At 45.5% G+C, this 19713-nt stretch overlaps 1 protein-coding gene across 5 annotated transcripts in view; it reads left to right on the top strand.

The window, feature by feature from the left end:
• The first annotated feature begins 1886 nt into the window (after positions 1-1886).
• Positions 1887-19713, top strand: part of recql4 (RecQ helicase-like 4) — a 28519-nt gene continuing 10692 nt past the window's right edge. For 3 of the 5 annotated variants that reach the window (XM_007895031.2, XM_007895032.2, XM_042332344.1), the window contains exons 1-15: positions 4315-4839; positions 5380-5413; positions 5727-5851; positions 6814-6960; positions 7601-8817; positions 9468-9570; positions 11534-11657; positions 12117-12236; positions 13452-13613; positions 14180-14272; positions 14738-14874; positions 15655-15738; positions 16377-16565; positions 18311-18493; positions 18880-19084. In XM_007895031.2, the coding sequence (XP_007893222.2) occupies positions 4729-4839; positions 5380-5413; positions 5727-5851; positions 6814-6960; positions 7601-8817; positions 9468-9570; positions 11534-11657; positions 12117-12236; positions 13452-13613; positions 14180-14272; positions 14738-14874; positions 15655-15738; positions 16377-16565; positions 18311-18493; positions 18880-19084 (3034 nt within the window). In that variant the 5' untranslated portion in view covers positions 4315-4728. Of the gene's footprint in view, positions 2042-4314; positions 4840-5379; positions 5414-5726; positions 5852-6813; positions 6961-7600; positions 8818-9467; positions 9571-11533; positions 11658-12116; positions 12237-13451; positions 13614-14179; positions 14273-14737; positions 14875-15654; positions 15739-16376; positions 16566-18310; positions 18494-18879; positions 19085-19713 lie in introns of those variants that run through there. The other 2 variants (XM_042332342.1, XM_042332343.1) reach the window with 2 other exon arrangements.

Raw genomic sequence — 19713 nt, forward strand, 5'->3', positions numbered from 1 at the left:
CTTCCCTCCCCTCACCTGACCATTTCCCCCCAATGCTTGGGTCCCGACCCAACTGTCCAGCGGCTTGGGACGTCCTCCCGACGTGAAAGGCACTCAATAAATGGAATCTTGTTGTTGTTGTGTGGGGGCCAGTGGGGGGGGGTAGTGTGTGTGGGGGGGTATGGGGGGGGTAGTGTGTGTGGGGGGGTAGTGTGTGTGGGGGGGTAGTGTGTGTGTGGGGGGGGGTAGTGTGTGTGTGGGGGGTAGTGTGTGTGGGGGGCTGTGTGTGTGGGGGGGGGTGTGTGTGGGGGGCAGTGTGTGTGGGGGTGTGGGGGTGGTAGTGTGTGTGGGGGGTGTGTGGGGGATAGTGTGTGTGGGGGGGTGTGGGGGGTAGTGTGGGTGGGGGGGGGTAGTGGGGTGTGGGGGGTAGTGGGGGTGTGGGGGGTAGTGTGTGTGGGGGATAGTGTATGTGGGGGGGTGTGGGGGGGTAGTGGGGGTGTGGGGGGGTGTGGGGGGGTAGTGGGGTGGGGGGGGTAGTGTGTGTGGGGGATAGTGTATGTGGGGTGGGGTGTGTGGGGGGTAGTGTGTGTGGGGGGTAGTGAGGGTAGTGGGTGTGTGTGGGGGGTAGTGAGGGTAGTGGGTGTGTGTGGGGGGTAGTGAGGGTAGTGGGTGTGTGTGGGGGGTAGTGGGGGTGGGTAGTGGGTGTGTGTGGGGGGTAGTGGGGGTGGGTAGTGGGTGTGTGTGGGGGGTAGTGGGGGTGGGTAGTGGGTGTGTGGGGGGGTGTGGGGGGGTAGTGTGTGTGGGGGGTAGTGAGGGTAGTGGGTGTGTGTGGGGGGTAGTGGGGGTGGGTAGTGGGTGTGTGTGGGGGGTAGTGGGGGTGGGTAGTGGGTGTGTGTGGGGGGTAGTGTGTGTGGGTAGTGGGTGTGTGTGGGGGGTAGTGGGTGTGGGTAGTGGGTGTGTGTGGGGGTAGTGGGAGTGGGTAGTGGGTGTGTGTGGGGGGGGTAGTGGGGGTGTGTGTGGGGGGTAGTGAGGGTAGTGGGTGTGTGTGGGGGTGGGGGTGTATGTGGGGGGGGGTAGTGGGGGGGTGGGGGTAGTGTGTGTGGGGGGGGTAGTGGGGGGGGTGGGGGGTAGTGTGTGTGGGGGGTGGGGGGTAGTGTGTGTGGGGGGGGGGTAGTGTGTGTGGGGGATAGTGTATGTGGGGGGGGTAGTGGGGATAGTGTATGTGGGGGGGGTAGTGGGGGTAGTGTGTGTGTGTGTGTGGGGGGGGGGTAGTGTGTGTGGGTGTGTGTGGGGGTAGTGGGGGGAGTAGTGTGTGTGGGTGTGTGTGGGGGGGTAGTGTGGGGGGGGGGTAGTGTGTGTGGGTGTGTGTGGGGGGGTAGTGTGTGTGGGGGTAGTGGGGGGAGTAGTGTGTTTGGGTGTGTGTGGGGGGTAGTGTGTGTGGGTGTGTGTGGGGGTAGTGGGGGGGGGTAGTGGGTGTGGGTGTGGGTAGTGGGGGTAGTGAGGGTAAGTGTGTGTGTGTGGGGGTGGGGTAGTGGGGGGGGTAGTGGGGGTGTGTGTGGGGTTAGTGGGGGGGGGTAGTGGGTGTGTGTGGGGGGGGTAGTGTGGGGGTGTGTGTGTGGGGTAGTGTGTGGGGGTAGTGGGGGGGTGTGGGGGGTAGTGTGTTTGTGTGGGGTGTGTGTGGGGGGTAGTGTGGGGGGGTAGTGAGGGTAAGTGGGTGTGTGTGGGGGTGGGGGTAGTGGGGGGGGTAGTGGGGGTGTGTGTGGGGGGGTAGTGGGGGGGTAGTGAGGGTAAGTGGGTGTGTGTGGGGGTGGGGGTAGTGGGGGGGGTAGTGGGGGTGTGTGTGGGGGGTAGTGGGGGGTAGTGAGGGTAAGTGGGTGTGTGTGGGGGTGGGGGTAGTGGGGGGGTCGCCGGGTGTTGGTTGAGGTGACGGTTGGGGCGGCGGCGGCTCGCGCTGCGGTCACGTGACTTGGCGTTGGCGGGAGTTTTGTTCTGGAAGTTTCCGGCCCCGCAATACAGCCTCGGCTCACAGTGACCGAGGGACCGTCTCCCCGACCCCGGGCAGGTGAGGCCTGGCTCACCCTCGACATCGGATGCCTCTTAACTCCATTTGTTTGTTCGCGGGCGGTCTGTGGGGGAGGTGCGTGTGTGTGGGGAGCTGTGTGTGGGGGGGGGCTGTGTGGGGGCTGTGTGTGGGGGGGGCTGTGTATGTGGGGGAGCTGTGTGGGGGGCTGTGTGTGTGGGGGGGAGCTGTGTGTGTGGGGAGCTGTGTGGGGGGGCTGTGTGGGGGGGCTGTGTGTGTGGGGGGGAGCTGTGTGTGTGGGGGGAGAGCTGTGTGGGGGGGGCTGTTAGTGTGTGAGGGCTGTGTGTGAGGGGGGGCTGTGTGTGGGGGGGAGCTGTCTGGGGGGGAGCTGTGTGAGGGGGGCTGTGTGTGGGGGGGAGCTGTCTGGGGGGGGAGCTGTGTGAGGGGGGCTGTGTGTGGGGGGGGGCTGTTAGTGTGTGAGGGCTGTGTGTGTGAGGAGGGCTGTGTGTGTGGGCGGGGGCTGTGTGTGGGGGGGGAGCTGTGTGTGTGAGGAGGGCTGTGGGGGGGGCTGTTAGTGTGTGAGGGCTGTGTGTGTGAGGGGGGCTGTGTGTGTGGGGGGGAGCTGTGTGTGTGGGGGGGCTGTGGGGGGGGCTGTTAGTGTGTGAGGGCTGTGTGTGTGAGGGGGGCTGTGTGTGTGGGGGGGGCTGTGTGTGGGGGGGCTGTTAGTGTGTGAGGGCTGTTAGTGTGTGGGGGGGCTGTGTGTGTGTGGGGGCTGTGTGTGTGGGGGGAGCTGTGTGTGGGGGGGGCTGTTAGTGTGTGAGGGCTGTTAGTGTGTGAGGGGGGCTGTGTGTGTGGGGGGGGCTGTGTGTGTGGGGGGCTGTGTGTGTGGGGGGGGCTGTGTGTGGGGGGGGCTGTTAGTGTGTGAGGGGCTGTTAGTGTGTGAGGGGGGCTGTGTGTGTGGGGGGGGCTGTGTGTGTGGGGCGGGAGCTGTCTGGGGGGGGAGCTGTGTGTGGGGGGGCTGTTAGTGTGTGAGGGCTGTGTGGGGGGGGGGGGGAGCAGTGTGGGTGTGTGTCTGGAGCGGGTGGGGGGGGGGTTAGTATGTGTGTTGTCAGCGGCGAGTGTCAGTGCGGGGAGATTTCACCGCCCCTCCCCCGCCCTGTGTTTTGTGCCAATGTATTCTATATATCTGTACGATATATATTAATGTACACGTTGTCTGTACCTCCCGACATGAAAGACTACACAAATGTAATTTTGTTGTTGTATCTGTGCAATAGTTTATGCAGTAAAACAAATGATTGGGTTAATTTCAAAGAAAAGAGACTAAAAATGAGAAATATGTACAGGGTGTTTACAAAGTCCTGTTACCCCGTGGTTTTTTTTTACACAGTAGTGCACTGACCAACAGCTGAAACGTGTGGAACAATGATATATATTGTATTTAGAAGTACCTAATTGTATTCAGTACAAGGGTTTAACTTTTTGGGAGAGCCACTTTTTGGAACTGTTCCTTAAAATCCCAACGCACATTATCCATCGTCTTTCTGGTCCTCGGACATTCGTGCATCCACATCCATTTGCCAAAGCCCCTCATATGAGGAGCTGGATTAATAATAATCCTTGCATTTGATATAGCGCCTTATCACAGCTCCGAGATGTTGCAAAGTGCTTCACAGAATATGCAATAAAGTGAATTGACTGTTTTTTGGGTGAAATGAGGCAGCCAATTGCACACAGCAGTGTCCTCGGACATCCATGGCCCCGCGACCCGCAACATATTCCTCGATGGTATAGTTACTGGTATTAAACATTGTTGCACTCCACTCATCCGCAACAGAAAATAAAAATTAATTGTAATAAAGAATACAGTACAACACTCAGGGTTTCATGACCACGAAGCACTGTAATACGAAGTGCCCTTGTTGTAATGTGTGATCAGGTTTTATGCACCCAAATCTAAATTGACAACTGAAAGCAAATACTAGTGGAGTCCTGTAGCTCAGTGGTTAGAGCACTCGCTTTCAAGCGAGAGACCTGAGTTCAATTCCAGGCAGAGGGCGAAACCTTGGGCAAGTTTCCTTACTCCACACAGAGCCTAATAATAATCCCTCCAAAACCAAAAACAATAATAAATTGGTCATTTTCAATCCACAACTGTTTGTGGGACATTGCTGTGCGCAATTGGCTGCCGCGTTCACCCACAAATATACAGTCAATTCACTTTACAGTATATTCTGTGAAGCGCTTTGGGACGTCTAGAAGACGTAAAAAGCGCTATATCAAATGAAAGGATTATTATTATTTATTGCTCTGTCCACACAACTATATTGAGGTTGGTTAAAACCGAGCACCATGTCTGAAAAATATCTTCTTATGGGGGGTGGTGGGAGAGAAAATACAGTGGTTCTTTACTATCAGAACTGGCTAGGAGGAGGACATACTTGCCAATCTCACCTGAGGTACAGCAATCCAAGGTACTGGAGATATAAAAAAAATTGAAAGCCCTAAATGAATAGGGTTGCCTTTGCTGGACATGTAAACCTGTATGTTGCATGATTACTATTACAACACGGCTATGAAATATTCTGCATTTTTCTCTGTTGTATACTTATGCCTCTGAATTCACCTTTAAGATTTTGTGGTGGTTCTGTATATAGAAAAATGTTATTAAACCTGGATCTATGAATGACTAAATAACCTTTCAAATTGTCATTTGTGTACTTACCATAATGGACATGAAAGAAGACGGTTACAAAATGGACCGATACAATGAAATAAAAATTTTGCTGAAAAAGTGGGAGACCTCATTCTTTGAGGAGCACAAGAGGAAACCAAATAAGGTAATTGGACAGCATTGTGTCTGTTATAAATGGAATTTGCTGTTATAATTGGATGCTGACTCAAGTGATTGAATGAGGGTTTGTGTTCATGAAACAAAATCTGGTGGGTCTTTGCCCTTCATTTTGGGTTCTCAACAACACATTACTGTGCTTGTCAGAATCTTAGATGGTCTGTCCTATATGTAAGTTGAAAGCTTATTGTGTGGAATTATTGGCACTTATTTCCTTACAAATGGAGCTGTACATAATACACTGAGTGATATGGTGTATTTATACAGCACCCCTCATGCAGGGTAGCTTCCAAGCGCTTTGGGACGCTACCCTGTGAGGAGCACTGAGATATAGGGTTTTGGTACCCAGCTGATCAGGAACATTTTATTTGTTGTTCATTACAGTTGGTCTACAGTGGAGTTGGTATTAAGCTTCGGGTTACATGGTATTCGTGGGGTATTAAGTAAATTTGATCATATTTTGTAGGTATGATGCCACTGGGTAAATGTTTTTGTAAACTTTCAGTTTTCCTGCTTACCCTTTCTTCAGGTGGACATTGGCTGTGCTTCAGAGGAAACCCAGAGTGAGTTTGAATTAATCAAAGATCTTTCCTGACTGGAATGTGTGGTTTCCTGCACTTTTTGAGGGGGCAGTGGTGGTGGTTATGGGGGGGGGGAGAAATTACATATGTGTGAGTGAGGATGGGTCTGATTGGTGGGGGAGAGCGTTTCACACAGGAGTTGTCTGTTTCATCTATTTTATCCATTCCAATGCTGCCTGGGTTTTAAACTATCTGGAACGAGAGAGCTACCACTGTAAATTAGTACCAACAAAAATGATGGGTAGTTGCTCATGCACAAGGCTTCACCAGTAACATGCATGTCTTCAAATCTTAGAATTATACAGAGAGTACCGAGCCATCAAACAAGCTAAAGAGGAACCGAGTGGAGAGAATGATCAAAGTGCAACTTCAGATATCACGAGCAGAGACTCAGCCGATTCCACACAACACCACGACAAGGTAATTTATTTATGGATTGTCCCTTGTTTTTTATTTTTATTTTTCCTTTGATATCTTGCTCCGAAATCCCCTCGACGGCTATGATTCTCAAGGTTGTTCTTGTGCACCTCCATCTAGTTTACTGCGGAGTAACTTGCGATCAGTTCACCTGCCCTTTTTGCTGCAGACATGTGGCAGATTCAGGAGGAGGGAAAAACATACCAGCCTCTGCAATTTTAACTTATTCTTCTATTTTATAAGGTTCTGAGATCCCAAATGCTTTGTGGGGTGAAAGGACGTAGCTTAGACTATGCTTTTCCAGCTAATACTCGGAGTGTACTTACAGATCTGCAGCCCACCTTCTTGTTTTTATGCTTTCCTCTTTAGTCGGAGTGAGATTGAAACCATGTGGGTTTGAATCTGTTTTGCCAAAAGGTTGTACATTGAGCTGAATTTGAGGAAAACAAAAGTGTGTTCTAACTCATTGTCATTACATCCTGAACTATTGGGGCCTTTGTGATGACTGAACAGATGTTAAATACAGTTGTCATGTAAATCCAACTGTTTTGTATGATATGTGTCAGCCTGGCTCGGTTGGTAGCACTCACACCTCTGAATTAGAAGGTTGTGGGTTCACAGCCCACATCTGGACTTAATCTCCAGTGTAGTGTTGGGGGTCCATTGTCAAAAGTGCTGTCCTTTTTATGAAGTGCTTTAAGATATGCTCCTGATGCGAAAGACACTATACCAAATGCAAGAATTATCATTATTACATTCAGCTTGTGAATTCCTGATGAAATGTGAAATATTATTTATGGCTCTTGTTAACTGGAAAGTTGCTTTTTGATGGTTGGCTAGCAAGCAGGATTTTCAGCTCTGCTTGCCACATATGGTGTCACCCAGTTGTTTGTAATGGGGGGCAGGAGGGTGTTGAAGAAAATCAAATTTAAAACCGATGAGTAAATAGCTATTTCTGCTTTTAGGCTCCTGGATCTGATATTTGGGGATCACATCTAAATCGTGGGAACAGGACTGCTGAGAAGCTCTCATCAAAGCAGCACAATTCCATCACGGTATCAGCCCAGTATTACGGAATGAAATTGAAGACTAAGATTGGAGCGTCGGGAAAGGCAAGATTTTAATAATTATGCTACAAAATTCTGGAACACTCCTCTATCCTCCACCTTGCACCCTTCTTTCCGATTTCCTGTTCGCTCTGAAGACCTCCCTTTCGACCGTGCCTACGGTCACCTCCCCTCCGGTTTGGTATTTGTGTTCCGCCACTGTCAAGCGCTTTGGGACACTACCCTGCGTGAGGAGTGCTATATAAATACAAGTAGTTGTTGTTGAGAGTTTCTCTCAAGGCTATTAAGGAATATGGTAAAAAGCAGGGAAATGAAATTAAAAAGCAAAGAGCTTCTGGTAGATCCAGCTCACCAGACTAGACAACCTCTTACTGTCCCAATGAATTTTCTAATAAATGTTTTCATAAATGTTTATAAATCCAGTAAATGCTTCATTAATACATGTACAGAAGTTGAGTCCCCTTCATACAGGAAATCTATATGTGATTAGTCAGATTTGGCTAGCTTTTATTTTAAGTGTATCACTGGGACGAGGCCAGTGACAGGTTTCCAACAATCACTGAATACTAAATAAAATGTTGCTCTGTATCCAACCACGAGTATGTTGATGCTTATTTTTTTTCTAGGCAAAGTCCCTTTAGAGTTGTGGTTATAATTTAGATGTTGTTTGACCTTTCATTAATAGGAACGACCAATTTCTCTCCGCAAAACAATGACTCCTAGAAAGCCACAGATGTCCAGGGAGAGGCAGGACAATGAAATTGGCCAAGTTTCTGGAACAAGTCTAGTCACCTCAAACCCCTCAGACAGTCTAGAGATTGCAACCAAGGACTCAAACAATGAACCTGACCAACTGGATTTTCCATATCCAATGCAGAAGAGGGCGACTCCATCGAATGCATCTCATGCACGGATTCCTGGATCAGCTAGTAAACTTGAACAGTTGCGACAGAATGTAGTTAGAAGAATGTCCTCTATCGATCCTGGCTGGTTGGTTAGGTGTCAGGGCAATGTGCAGCCTGAAGCAGAGGTGATCATTTCAGGCATCTCTTTTCAACCAGCTCCGGGAAAGAAAAACAACAAATTTGATAATTCAGATCATAATAAACCTTTGCCCTTGTGTGACTCTGCATCTGGACCGGATGGGATTCTGGTGTCCTCAAGTGACATTGTTTCTGCAAACCATGGACGCTTTTGCCCATTGAGTAACTCTTCTACTTTAGCCAATGGCAAACTGTCATCGAAGGGGGACATCTCTTCAGAAACTAATTCTGATGAAATAAATTGCAATGAACAATTTTCTATTGACAGTAATCTGTCTGAAACTAGTTCACCAAAGCCTCGCCTTTCTCGGGTAAAATGTGATCCAGAAAAAAGTTTTCCTTTCAGAGAAAATGAAACAAATTGCAAATTGAATTTGGTTGGTATGGATTCTGGAACTGAGCAAAGGAAGCATTCATGTTGTGAAGTTTCCTCAGAAGACGCTTGTGATGAAGTAAAAGTAGATTTCAATACCACGTTGAGCGAATTGAAGAATGACTACGAAGATTCCATTGAAATAGTGAATTCCAAGAAAGGACCACTGAAGACAAAAATGAGTAATGGTAATAATAGCAGAAAGAGACCGAGAGAAATACGGGTAGGTATTGGAGAAGGCAAGGCGGCTTCCCCAGAACATGAAGGAAAGGCTAAAAAGCGCAGGAAGAGTATCAGATCTTCAGAGGCTTCTTCAACTCAGAAGCAGAAAAGGAAATCCACGGCTGCTTCAAAATCTGTGAACGATGTAAGTGATTCTTCAATCAATGAAGAACTGGACAAATCCAATTCTGAGATGCTGAGGGAAAATCTGTTTGGGGAATTGGAAGAGGAGAAACTGAATTCAGCGCCTAGAAAGAGTATAAGGTACGTACACACAGTAGTTAAAAGCTAGTGCAGTGGACTCAACAACAACTTGCATTTATATTGCGCCCTTCATGCGGGTTAGCCCTTAATTGATATGGTTCAACTTCAAAACCATTGCGATCTATTAACATCATACCAACCTATCTGCTCCTTCCGTTCGGCAGGCACTGACCTGCTCCATGTCCCGTCCAGCCCATCTGCCCCACCATTGACAGTTAGGTCTTCAGCCTTTCTGCCCCAACCTCTGGAACTCCATCCTGGAATCCCTTCACCTCACTCCCTCCCTCGCCTCCTTCAAGGCCCGTCTCAAGACCTTCCTCTTTGACCATGCCTTCGGCCATCCCCCATCTTCCCTGTTCTCCACCCCTCTTGATTCCAACCACCTTAACTATGCAGCATCTTGGGAAATCCTTCCAACATGAAAGGCGCTATATAAATGTAATTTTGTTGTTATAGAACAGTAATAAGCATCGTCACTGGCAGTTAATCTATTGTACTATTGCACTACTGGCATTATTGCAGTTTAGTCATGCATTGCATCAGAGATAACGATTGAATTACCATTGCTCAGGAAAGAATTTGCCACTGACTTCTTTGGGATTTGGTCGGTTTGAGCCCTGACAAATACATTTTGAATGCGTGTGCTTTAGGATTGCTCCCCCTAAAAAGGATGGAAATTTTGTAAGGATCAACCTGAAGAAGAAATCTCACGTCAGAGGAAATGTGTTGAAAGGAGCACAACTCCGCAAACAGGTACTGAATTTATTTGTAATGTAAAATAGTATCTTGATATTTATCATGTGTAGTAGAGAGCTCCTTATCTATACTACCTAGGGCTGGCCCCGTTGTGAATATGGAAATGCGTGGATAATTGGTCATCGTGCAAAATATAAAAAGTTATACTGATATTTTACCAACATCCTTTGAGAGCACACCTGTAATATTCTAGTTCAGAGTGGTCCAACTGGTGGGCCACGGACCGCATCCACGCCCCCCACCCCTCCATTTCATCTGGCCCACCCATTCCCTCCATAACCCATAAATGTTATGTTTCTGGAAGGGAAACACCAAAATATTGCTTAAGCGGCCCGCAGACATTTCTCAAAATAGGGCACCTGGCCCTCAGCAGCCAAAAGGTTGGACCACCCTGTTCTAGTTTATGTAGAATCTTCTAGTTTTGCAGTACTGATCCAGCACTGGGCTAGCTTAATGGGTTATTTTCATAACATAACATGTAGGAGCAGGAGTAGACCATTCGGCCCTTCGAGGCTGCCCCACCATTCAATCATGGCTGATCTTCTAATCTAACTCCAGCTAATGCTATAACCCTGCCTTATCCCCATAACCCTTAATCCCTTTTGCAATAAGAAATATATCTATCTCAGTCTTGAATATGTTCAAGGACTGAATGTCAATAGCCCTTTGGGGTAGAGAGTTCCTCATCTAGATCGTTGATGTAGATGGTAAATAGCTGAGGCCCAAGGACTGATCCTTGTGGTACTCCACTAGACACATCCCGCCAATCTGAAAAGGACCTGTTTATCCCTACTCTTTTTTTCGTATCCGTTAACCATTCCCCAATCCACGTTAATATGCTCCCCCCAATTCCATGGGCCCCTATCTTTTGGACTAACCTTTTATGCGGCACCTTATCGAATGCCTTCTGGAAGTCCAAATAGACCACATCCACTGATTCACCCTTATTTAGTTTACTGGAAATATCCTCAAAAAACTCTATGAGATTTGTCAAACATGACTTGTCTTTCGTAAAGCCATGTTGACTTGGCCTAATTATATTGTGCTCCTCTAAATACCGCACTACCACATCCTTAATCAATGATTCTAAAATTTTTCCTATCACTGATGTTAGACAAACTGGCCTAGAGTTCCCCATCTTTTCCTTTCCACCTTTTTTAAATAGTGGTGTGACATTTGCGATCTTCCAATCCATGGGGACTGTTCCAGAAACCAAGGAATTTTGGAAGATCAGACACAAGGCCTCCACTATCTCATAAACTACCTCTTTTAACCATCTTATTTTAATCATCTCCTTTTAACTATGCAAGCCAAAGCCCAAGTCCAGTGATCCTAGCTGGACCAGCCAGTCCTGGCAAAGGCAATCTATGCCATTTTTAGTTGGTTAAAATCCAGCAGTACCCCAATGCTCTTTTCTGGGGTCCCTAAACCTTGGCTCTCACCAACTTGTGTCTAATATTTTCTGGAGTTGGGGAAGCAGGCCGTGTTATTCCAAAGAGAGAGTGCGCATTCCATTCTAAATGCATGGAAATTTACATGCATGCAAATGGAGAATTCTCAGTCTGGTTTCATACTGTATGATACTCTTAAGCATGGTGATGGTTTTTTGAATATTGCAGGCGCATGACTGATCAAAAACAAAGTAAAATATCCAATGATGCTTCTGAATTATCTGAATGGTCATCGTGTTTATTATTTGTGTTTTTTAACTCAATTCTCATCACTGAATGTTTTATCATTTGAAGTGCTCTGTGAGGGGTGCTATACAAATACAAGTTGTTTGTTGCCTTCAATGGACAATGCTAAACATTTAGTAGTTTTACTAGAAGATATATTTTTTAAATACTCCTTTTAGTACTCTACAGTCAGTCTCGTGTTTGTTTTAGATATATCATGGTGTGTTGGTGCTATGTGCCCTGTACCATATCATCATACTTTAATTCTTGTTGTTTTATTCAAGGTGTGGAAACAGAAGTTGCAGATGAAGGGAGAGCGTTTTGGTGGTGGACGATTTAACAGGAGCGGAGACACATGTTTCCGTTGTGGTGGAACAGGCCACTGGGCCAAGGACTGCAGAGGTCAAGGTAAATACAGATGGCAGAAACCAAATAATTCTGTTTCTTTGAGAGGATATGAAGTAATCTTCTAAAATTTGTCAGGTAGCCTTAAAATAAAGCATCCGAAATCTTCCTTGCATTGCACCACTGGCCACATTCTGTGTATAATTCATTCCCAAGAGGCAGCTCATCATGACAAATCTGTGCAAAGACAAATGTTTTGATTGCAAGTACAGTACAAACAGAATCCATTTCTTAGTGTAGTTTATGTACACACTGGACCTACAGTGCAACTCGTTATTTAGACAATTGGGAGAGAGGGTGTATCATAAATTCTCCATTATTGATATGGTTCCTGTGTTATTAAAAGTGGCAAAGCAATATACATCAGAGTATTGCACGGTATGTTTCAAGGAGGCTGTTTAATAAGTTCCTTTCCTCAGGATTTGGTACTGTTCGATAACACTGTTTCATGTTTTTCCTCAGGATTCAAAGCAACGGGTGATGAGAATGCAAAAGGTTCAGCCCCTGAGGAGGAGGATATTGCTCCTTTACCTACCTTGGAAGAGGTGGCACGTTTAACATCCATGAGCTGCACCACATGGGGTAAGCCTTCCCGTCCTTCAGATGAGACATTAAACCAAGGTCCCGTCTGTTTGGGTAGATGTCAAAAATCCCATGACGCTATTCAAAAAGAGAAGAGTGTTTCTCCTGGTTTCCTGGCCAATAATCCCACAAATAAAATTGGTCATTCACTCCATAGCTATTTGTGGGAGATTGCCGTGTGCAAATTGGATGCCGCGTTTTCGCCCACAAAATACAACAACAACAACTTGGATTTATATAGCGCCCTCCACGCCGGATGGCATTTCAGAGCGCTTGACAGTAACGGATCCCGGACCAAGCCAGGGGGAGGGGGAGGAAGGTGAGCAAAGGCAAAAAAAATACACAGTTAATTCACATCCTATGAAGCAGTTTTAGATGTCTTGACATGATAAAGTCCTGTATCAAATGCAAGGATTATTATTTTTAAGCCTGGAGAGAGAGGCTCACTGAAGATAAATGAAATGCTGTGGATGTTAAGCATTGTGAAGAGGTGAATTAAAGTTGTGAATTGAGAAGCAAAGAGGAACCTCCTGTTTGATGTAGCTCAGTGAAGACACTAATAATAATCCTTGCATTTAATATAGCGCCTTATCACGTCATTGAGACGTCTCAACATGCTCCCAGAATATACTGTAAAGTGTATTGACTGTATTTTGTGGGCAAAACGCAGCAGCCAATTGTGCACAGCAATGTCTCACAAACAGTCATGGATTGAGTGACCATTCATTTATTTATTTATTTTGAGGTATTATTCCTGGAAAAAATCCATACATAGACTACCAACTGGGTTACTACTTACTGCTAGGTAAATAGAGACGTGTGGAGCAAGGTTTGTTTCCCCTGGGAATCGAACCCGGATCCTCTCACTTGTGAGGCGAGCATGCTAACCACTATGCTACAGGACTCCACAAATACATTTTATACAATGTGTAGCTTCCAACACAAAGCAGAGGTATGGTTTATAATGAGGTAATATTATATCCTGATTAACATATTTGTGGACTTTGAATGTCTTCATCAGTGTGTAAGTTTTAGTTATCTGTTCTTGGATTGCTTCTTTAAGACAGGAATCTAGCAAGTCAGAAAATTAAGTACTTTGCCCTATAATTACAGAATATGCATCCAAATTCTGAGATTGTGATCCACACACTATATTTTACCTCTGCTCCTACCTATGTCCAGGGAATATTTTCATATCTAATAGTTTGGTTGCAGGTGGCGTGGCTTCAGATGCTGCAGACGAGAGCTCTCATCAGCTTGAACATATCAAAGATGCTGAGGTTCTGATGAACAACATGCGTCCTGTGTACGAGCCTCCAGTTCCCCCATCCCCCATGGAGCCTCTGTACAGCCTCAGGGAAGACGGAAATATCCGAGGTATGCTGCCCTAACCAATAATAACTTGCATTTACGTAGCTTCCTTCATGTAAAATAACATTTTGGAGCAGTTCACACAGGGTCAGATGAAGTATTGTGACTAGGAGCATGCCAGAGCTGTGTAGATCTTCAGTATATTGTTGCTGTAGAATGCTACAGCTAGCTAAAATTCATAAGTACTAAATATATTTCAATGCATTGCTATAAAGAGCACCAAGTGGAAATAATCTGGTTCTATAAAAGTTATTTTAATCTGGATGGAGTTTGCCATTGTCTTGAGAGTGTTAAGCATCAGGACGTGTTGTGGATGTTAAGCAAAATTAGGCCTGTGTGAAGTTCTATGCTTTAAGATGCACAATGCATAATTATGTTTTATAATGCATAATGCTTAACATCCACAGCACTTCGTTCCAGTGTGAAAGGCGCTATACAAATGTATTGCTGTTGCTTCCCACTGTGTATTCTAGGATATGAGGTGCAGTGAATCTCTTCAAGGAAAAAGTAGACAGAAAACAAATATTCCTCTTGCACTTCAATTCAGATTTTTTTAAAAAATCCCTTACCAGATACACCACCAGAAGTGCATGAAGCCCTATTGGAGCTCGGCTACACATCATTCAGATCTGGACAGGAATTGGCAGTCATGAGAATTTTATCAGGTATGTCAAAGAAGTTGTGTTTCTGTACAATTCAGTGAGATTCAGTTGTGATTAGGTAGGCTGCATTAGGTAGATAACATATCGGCTTTCGAATAGTGCCATGGCTCTTGAATATCCACCTGAGATGGAATCTCAGTTTAACATTCCAGCCAAAAGATAGCACTTCCGACAACGCAGCACTTTCCACATATCTTAACTAACATAGTATTCACTTTCATAGAGCATAGCTCTTTATAAAATGTTCAGTGACTCAGCAGTCCAATATTTACTGACCTACAGTAACAGAGAATTGGGGCAAGTATCACTGATCATGGTTATAATGTACCTCCTCTCTGTTACTAAACAGTGCCTGATAACAGTTGATGTCAGAGGAACCAACCCGGGCCTCAACTTGGCTTAAGTGCTTTTTGTGAGGAATTATGAGATTCTGTTTACAAAGATTGTTCTGTGCTCCCTTTCCTTTAGGTCTATCTAGCTTGGTTGTTCTCTCCACTGGAATGGGGAAATCCTTGTGCTATCAGTTACCTGCATATTTGTATGCCAAAAGGTCGAAGTGCATCACCTTGGTAGTGTCTCCCCTTGTGTCGCTGATGGATGATCAGGTCTGTCTTGCTTCTAATGCCATAATGGGTTTGTTCACTGAGTGTTGTACCCTCTGTTCCTCTGGCTCCGGTCTGCTCCACATCCCCCGCCCCAACCGCCCTACCATCGGTGCCCGGACCTTCAGCCTCTCAGCCCCGAGGCTCTGGAACTCTATCCCCCAGTGTCTTCGCCGCTTCCTCCCTTTCCTCCTTCAAGGCCGGTCTCAAGACCTTTCTCTTTGACCGTGCCTTCAGCTCCCCTCTCGACTCTCTACCCGCTCCTCGCTCCCTCCCTTCCCTCCCCTCACCCTGACCATTTCCCCCCAATGCTCGGGTCCTGACTCAACTGTACAGCGCCTTGGGACGTCCTCCCGATGTGAAAGGCTCTCTATAAATGGAATCTTGTTGTTGTCTGCATTCTGGCAATTGGATGAAACCTTAGGCAAGTTTCCTTACTCCACTCATCTCTGTTTACCCAGCAGTAAGTAGGAACCCGGTTGTTAGTCGATTCGCGAATTGCTTTTCCGGGGGTAATAATGCCTTCAAAAAAAAAAGGATCACTCAATTCAATGTTTGTCGGGACATTGCTGTGCACAATTGGCTGCTGCATTTTGCCCACAAAATATAGTCAATTCACTATACAGTATATTTTGTGAAGCGCTTTGAGACATCTCGAAGACCTGATAAGGTGCTGTATCAAATGCAAGGATTATTATCGCCTACTAATATCTGAAAACTCCACTTAATCTGGTGATATTTGTGTGTTTTATTTTACATATTAATCGTGTTTCTTGTCTACAGGTGTCTGGGCTCCCTTCCAATCTGAAAGCAATTTGTGTACACTCCAATATGTCAAAGTCACAGAGAGAAGCTGCCATTGCTAAGGTCAAGTGCAGAGTTGATGTGATTGTGTGTAAAAGGTTGTAAGGTTCTCACTGAAGTTATCCTCGTTCAACATTCAAGTAGGAGCATAAGAATATGCAAGAGTGGAAAGGAACATTTTAGTCCATCTAAATGCCATTGCTCTATACGATCTTATACCCCATTCCCCACCACACTTTTCACCTTTGAGATTATTATTGTCAACCTCCTCTGCCTTTTTGGGAAAATGTTTCCATACATTCACCAGCTGTAAAGTAATTAAACCAACCATCTTGCACCTTCAGACGTTTAGCTGCCACTTGCTCCCCTGAAAACATCCTGCATGTCCACATGTTTGTTTTGCATTGCAAATTCTGCCAAAGCTATCATCGATGGCAGAGGTATTGAGGGTTAAATCGCCCACAGAATTTTGAAATTGCAGAATTATCTGAATGCCTGATTCAGGAAAGATACAAAAATGCTAACAAGAATGTCTACACTTATGCTGCAGCGGGAGGTTGCTGAGATTTGGGATAGTGGAGGCTTCCCTTTAGCTTAGTACTGTCCCTAGGTGCAGATACATCTATTCCATAGGAATGATAAAATCCATGGTAATTCAATTCAGATTTCTTCTAACCTGTAGTTAACTCTGGATTCTGCAGGTGAAAGCAGGAGAGGTACATGTGCTCCTGTTGTCTCCAGAAGCGCTTGTTGGTGGTGGCCGCGGTGGACCTAGCACTCTCCCCCCAGCCCATGAACTGCCACCGGTGGCCTTCGCTTGCATCGATGAAGCACACTGTGTCTCTGAGTGGTCTCACAATTTCAGACCATGTTACCTTCGACTGTGCAAGGTAAGAGGAGCTGGGCTGAGGGTGGAATCAGATAAGAGTCAACTATAGTATAAAGTCCCTAGAGGACTTGTATGTTGGTCCTAATATTTCTTAAAATAAATGTATTTGTCCTCCAATCAAGACATTGTAGTTACTGAGGCTCTTAGTGTGATTAGCACGTGCTTTGCTGATCCAGAACTTTTTGGTATTCACGAATACTTGTGAAGACAAATTCCTTCAGCTCCCCTCTTGACTCTCTACCCCCTCCTCGCTCCCTCCTTTCCCTCCCCTCACCCTGACCATCTCCCATCTCCCCCCTGCTCGGGCCCCGACCCAACTGTCCAGCGCCTTGGGACGTCCTCCCGACGTGAAAGGCGCTCTATAAATGAAATCTTGTTGTTGTTGTATACCCCCCATCTAGTTCAAAGTATATAGTAGAAAAGTAAATTAATGAATGGCCTTAGTGGGGTTACAGAGCTGCTCTCTCAGTTTAGTTAGTCAAAAACCTTTTATCTCATCTGCTGCGTAATTATAGGCTAATCCCTGATTAACTGTCAGAGTCAGATGGAGGGACTGCTCTCTCCTGATGGAGGGCTTTATCCCTTTTTCCTTCTGCAAGTTTATTGGTTTGGATTTTAGATTTCAAACGTAGATAGTTTGTACATTGGGTTTTGTCCTGTCCTTGGTGTACGGTGTGGCTTCTAGGAGGAAGATCCTGAATGTCTTGAACTTTTTACTCAGCTATGACAGTTTATCGGCTAATGTATCAGGATTTAGCCTGAATTAGGAACGTAATAAAAAGAGCTGGTAATTTAGTCTATTGAGCCTTCATTTTCCCATTTTATTAAATATTTTAGTCATGTTTGAAAAGTATGTTCCCATCTCTCCTCCAGATTCCTTAATGCCCTGGCTTATTATTATAATAATGAAAATCATCCTTATATTTGATATAGTGCCTTATCAGACTGAAAAGTGTCAAAGAGCTTCTCAGCAATTACTGTTGAGTGTGGTGATTATATTTGTAGGTGAACCTGACAGCCAATTTATGCACAGCAGAATCCTGCAAACAACTAGGAAGTGAAAGATCAATTTTAACTGGAGGATAGTAGGACAGGGCACCGGGAAAAACATCTTTCTCCTTTCAAATAGCACCATGGAATCTTTAACATCCACATGAACAGGCAGATGAGACGTTGGTTTAACAATGCAGTGCTCCCCAACATTATAACAAACCTTGCGTTTGAAATCCTTACCTTGCCTTATCACATCGTCGAGACGTCTCAAAGCGCTTCACAGAATTCACTGTAAAATGAATTGACTGTATTTTTGTGAGCGAAACATGACAGCCAATTGCACGCAGCAATGTCCCACAAACAGTCGTGGATTAAGTGACCACATTTTTTTTTAAGGGATTATTACCCCAAGAAAGTGATCGGCCAATCGACTAACAACTGGGTTCCAACTTATTGCTAGGTAAACAAAATGCAACTGATCAATAATAATAATAATCCTTGTATTTGATAGAGACCCTTATCACGTTGTTGGGACATCCAAAGCGCTTCACAGAATATAGTTTAAAGTGAATTGAGTGTATTTTGAGCGTCAGCCTACATCATGCACTAAAAGTCTCTGGCATGGGACTTGATCCCACAAACCTCCGAACCAGTGGCAAGAGTGTTACTGACTGAACCAAGCTGACACCTAAAGGGAGAGATGGGTCAATTTCTGCTGCTCTTTGAAAGATGCATTTTGTGTCCGGTCTTTAGGTCCTGAAGGAACGTTTGGGAGTGAAGTGTCTGTTGGGATTGACAGCCACCGCCACATTGGCAACGGCTCGTGACGTTGCACAACACTTCGGCATTAAGGAGGAAAAGGGAATAGCTGTGCGATCGGCAGATGTCCCAGAAAATCTATTCCTCAGTGTGTCTACAGACCAAGACCGGGACCAGGTAAAAAAAACCTTGACAGACTGAGGGTGATTTGTTGCTCAACATTATCAGAGTGGCCCACTTTGACGGCATTTTACTTTTTACAAAACAGAAAAGTGGTTACCATTGAACATGGCCCAAGTAGGTGACTGAGCATCATCTGATACTCCAAAATTCTCTTACTCCCATAGATTTTGTCAGTTTCCTCGTGTGCAGGTTCAAAGTCAGGAGTAGGTTCCTAAGTTCCCTTTTGTGGAACTGAGGAGATGTAAACTTGGAGAAGGAGAAAGTATATATTAATGGTGCTAGCTAAAGGAATGGTAATGCCTGTAATTTAGAGTCTCGCCTTCTTGTATTGGGTTCCAGATCTATATGGTACAATTTTTCCTGAGTCTTCTTATCCCTAGGCCTTGGTTACTTTGCTGCGAGGCGATCGCTTTGGTGCCCTAGATTCCATTATTGTCTACTGCACGAGGCGAGAGGAGACCACCCGCATTGCCGCACTGCTTCGGACGTGCCTACAGGGGGTGTCTGTGAAGGAACAACCAGTGGAACTGAACAAGAAGGAGGATACACCTGAAGAAATCCACAGTAAACGGAAGAAGGCCTTGAGTAAGTGGATGTCTAGCTCTGGGTCAGTGGGAGGGGCTGGTCAAGAAAACATCAATGTTGAAATGTAATGCTTATCGAAAGCTATTATACATGACATGCAAACTACATTTGTTTGAATGGTATTAATCCTTTATTTTGATAAAGTGACTTTTATCTAATTTATTTTTAAACTTCATTTAAATTTTGTCTACCAAATATGCAGTCAATTCACTTTACAGTATATTCTGTGAAGTGCTTTGAGATGTCTTGAAGACGTGATAAGGCGCTATATCAAATGCAAGGATTATTATTATTATAAACTTTTCTCTGACCTGCTTACTCCATACAGGAGTCCTGTTTAGAGCACTCGTCTTGCAAGCGAGTGACCTGGGCTCATTTCCCAGCAGGGTGGAAACTTCGACAAGTTTCCTTACTCTAGACGCCTGATAATACCTCAAAAAGATAATAATAATTTGATCAGTCAATCCACAACTGTTTATGGGACACTGCTGTACGCAATTGGCTGCCGCATTTCACCCACAAAATAATAAGTCAATTCACTTTACAGTAGATTCTGTGAAGCGCTTTGAGACATCTAGAAGACGTGAAAAGTGCTATATCAAATGCAAGGATTATTATATGTTATTATT

The sequence above is a fragment of the Callorhinchus milii genome, unplaced genomic scaffold, assembly GCF_018977255.1.
Source record: "Callorhinchus milii isolate IMCB2004 unplaced genomic scaffold, IMCB_Cmil_1.0 Scaffold2, whole genome shotgun sequence".
NCBI classification, from domain to species: Eukaryota; Metazoa; Chordata; class Chondrichthyes; order Chimaeriformes; family Callorhinchidae; genus Callorhinchus; species Callorhinchus milii.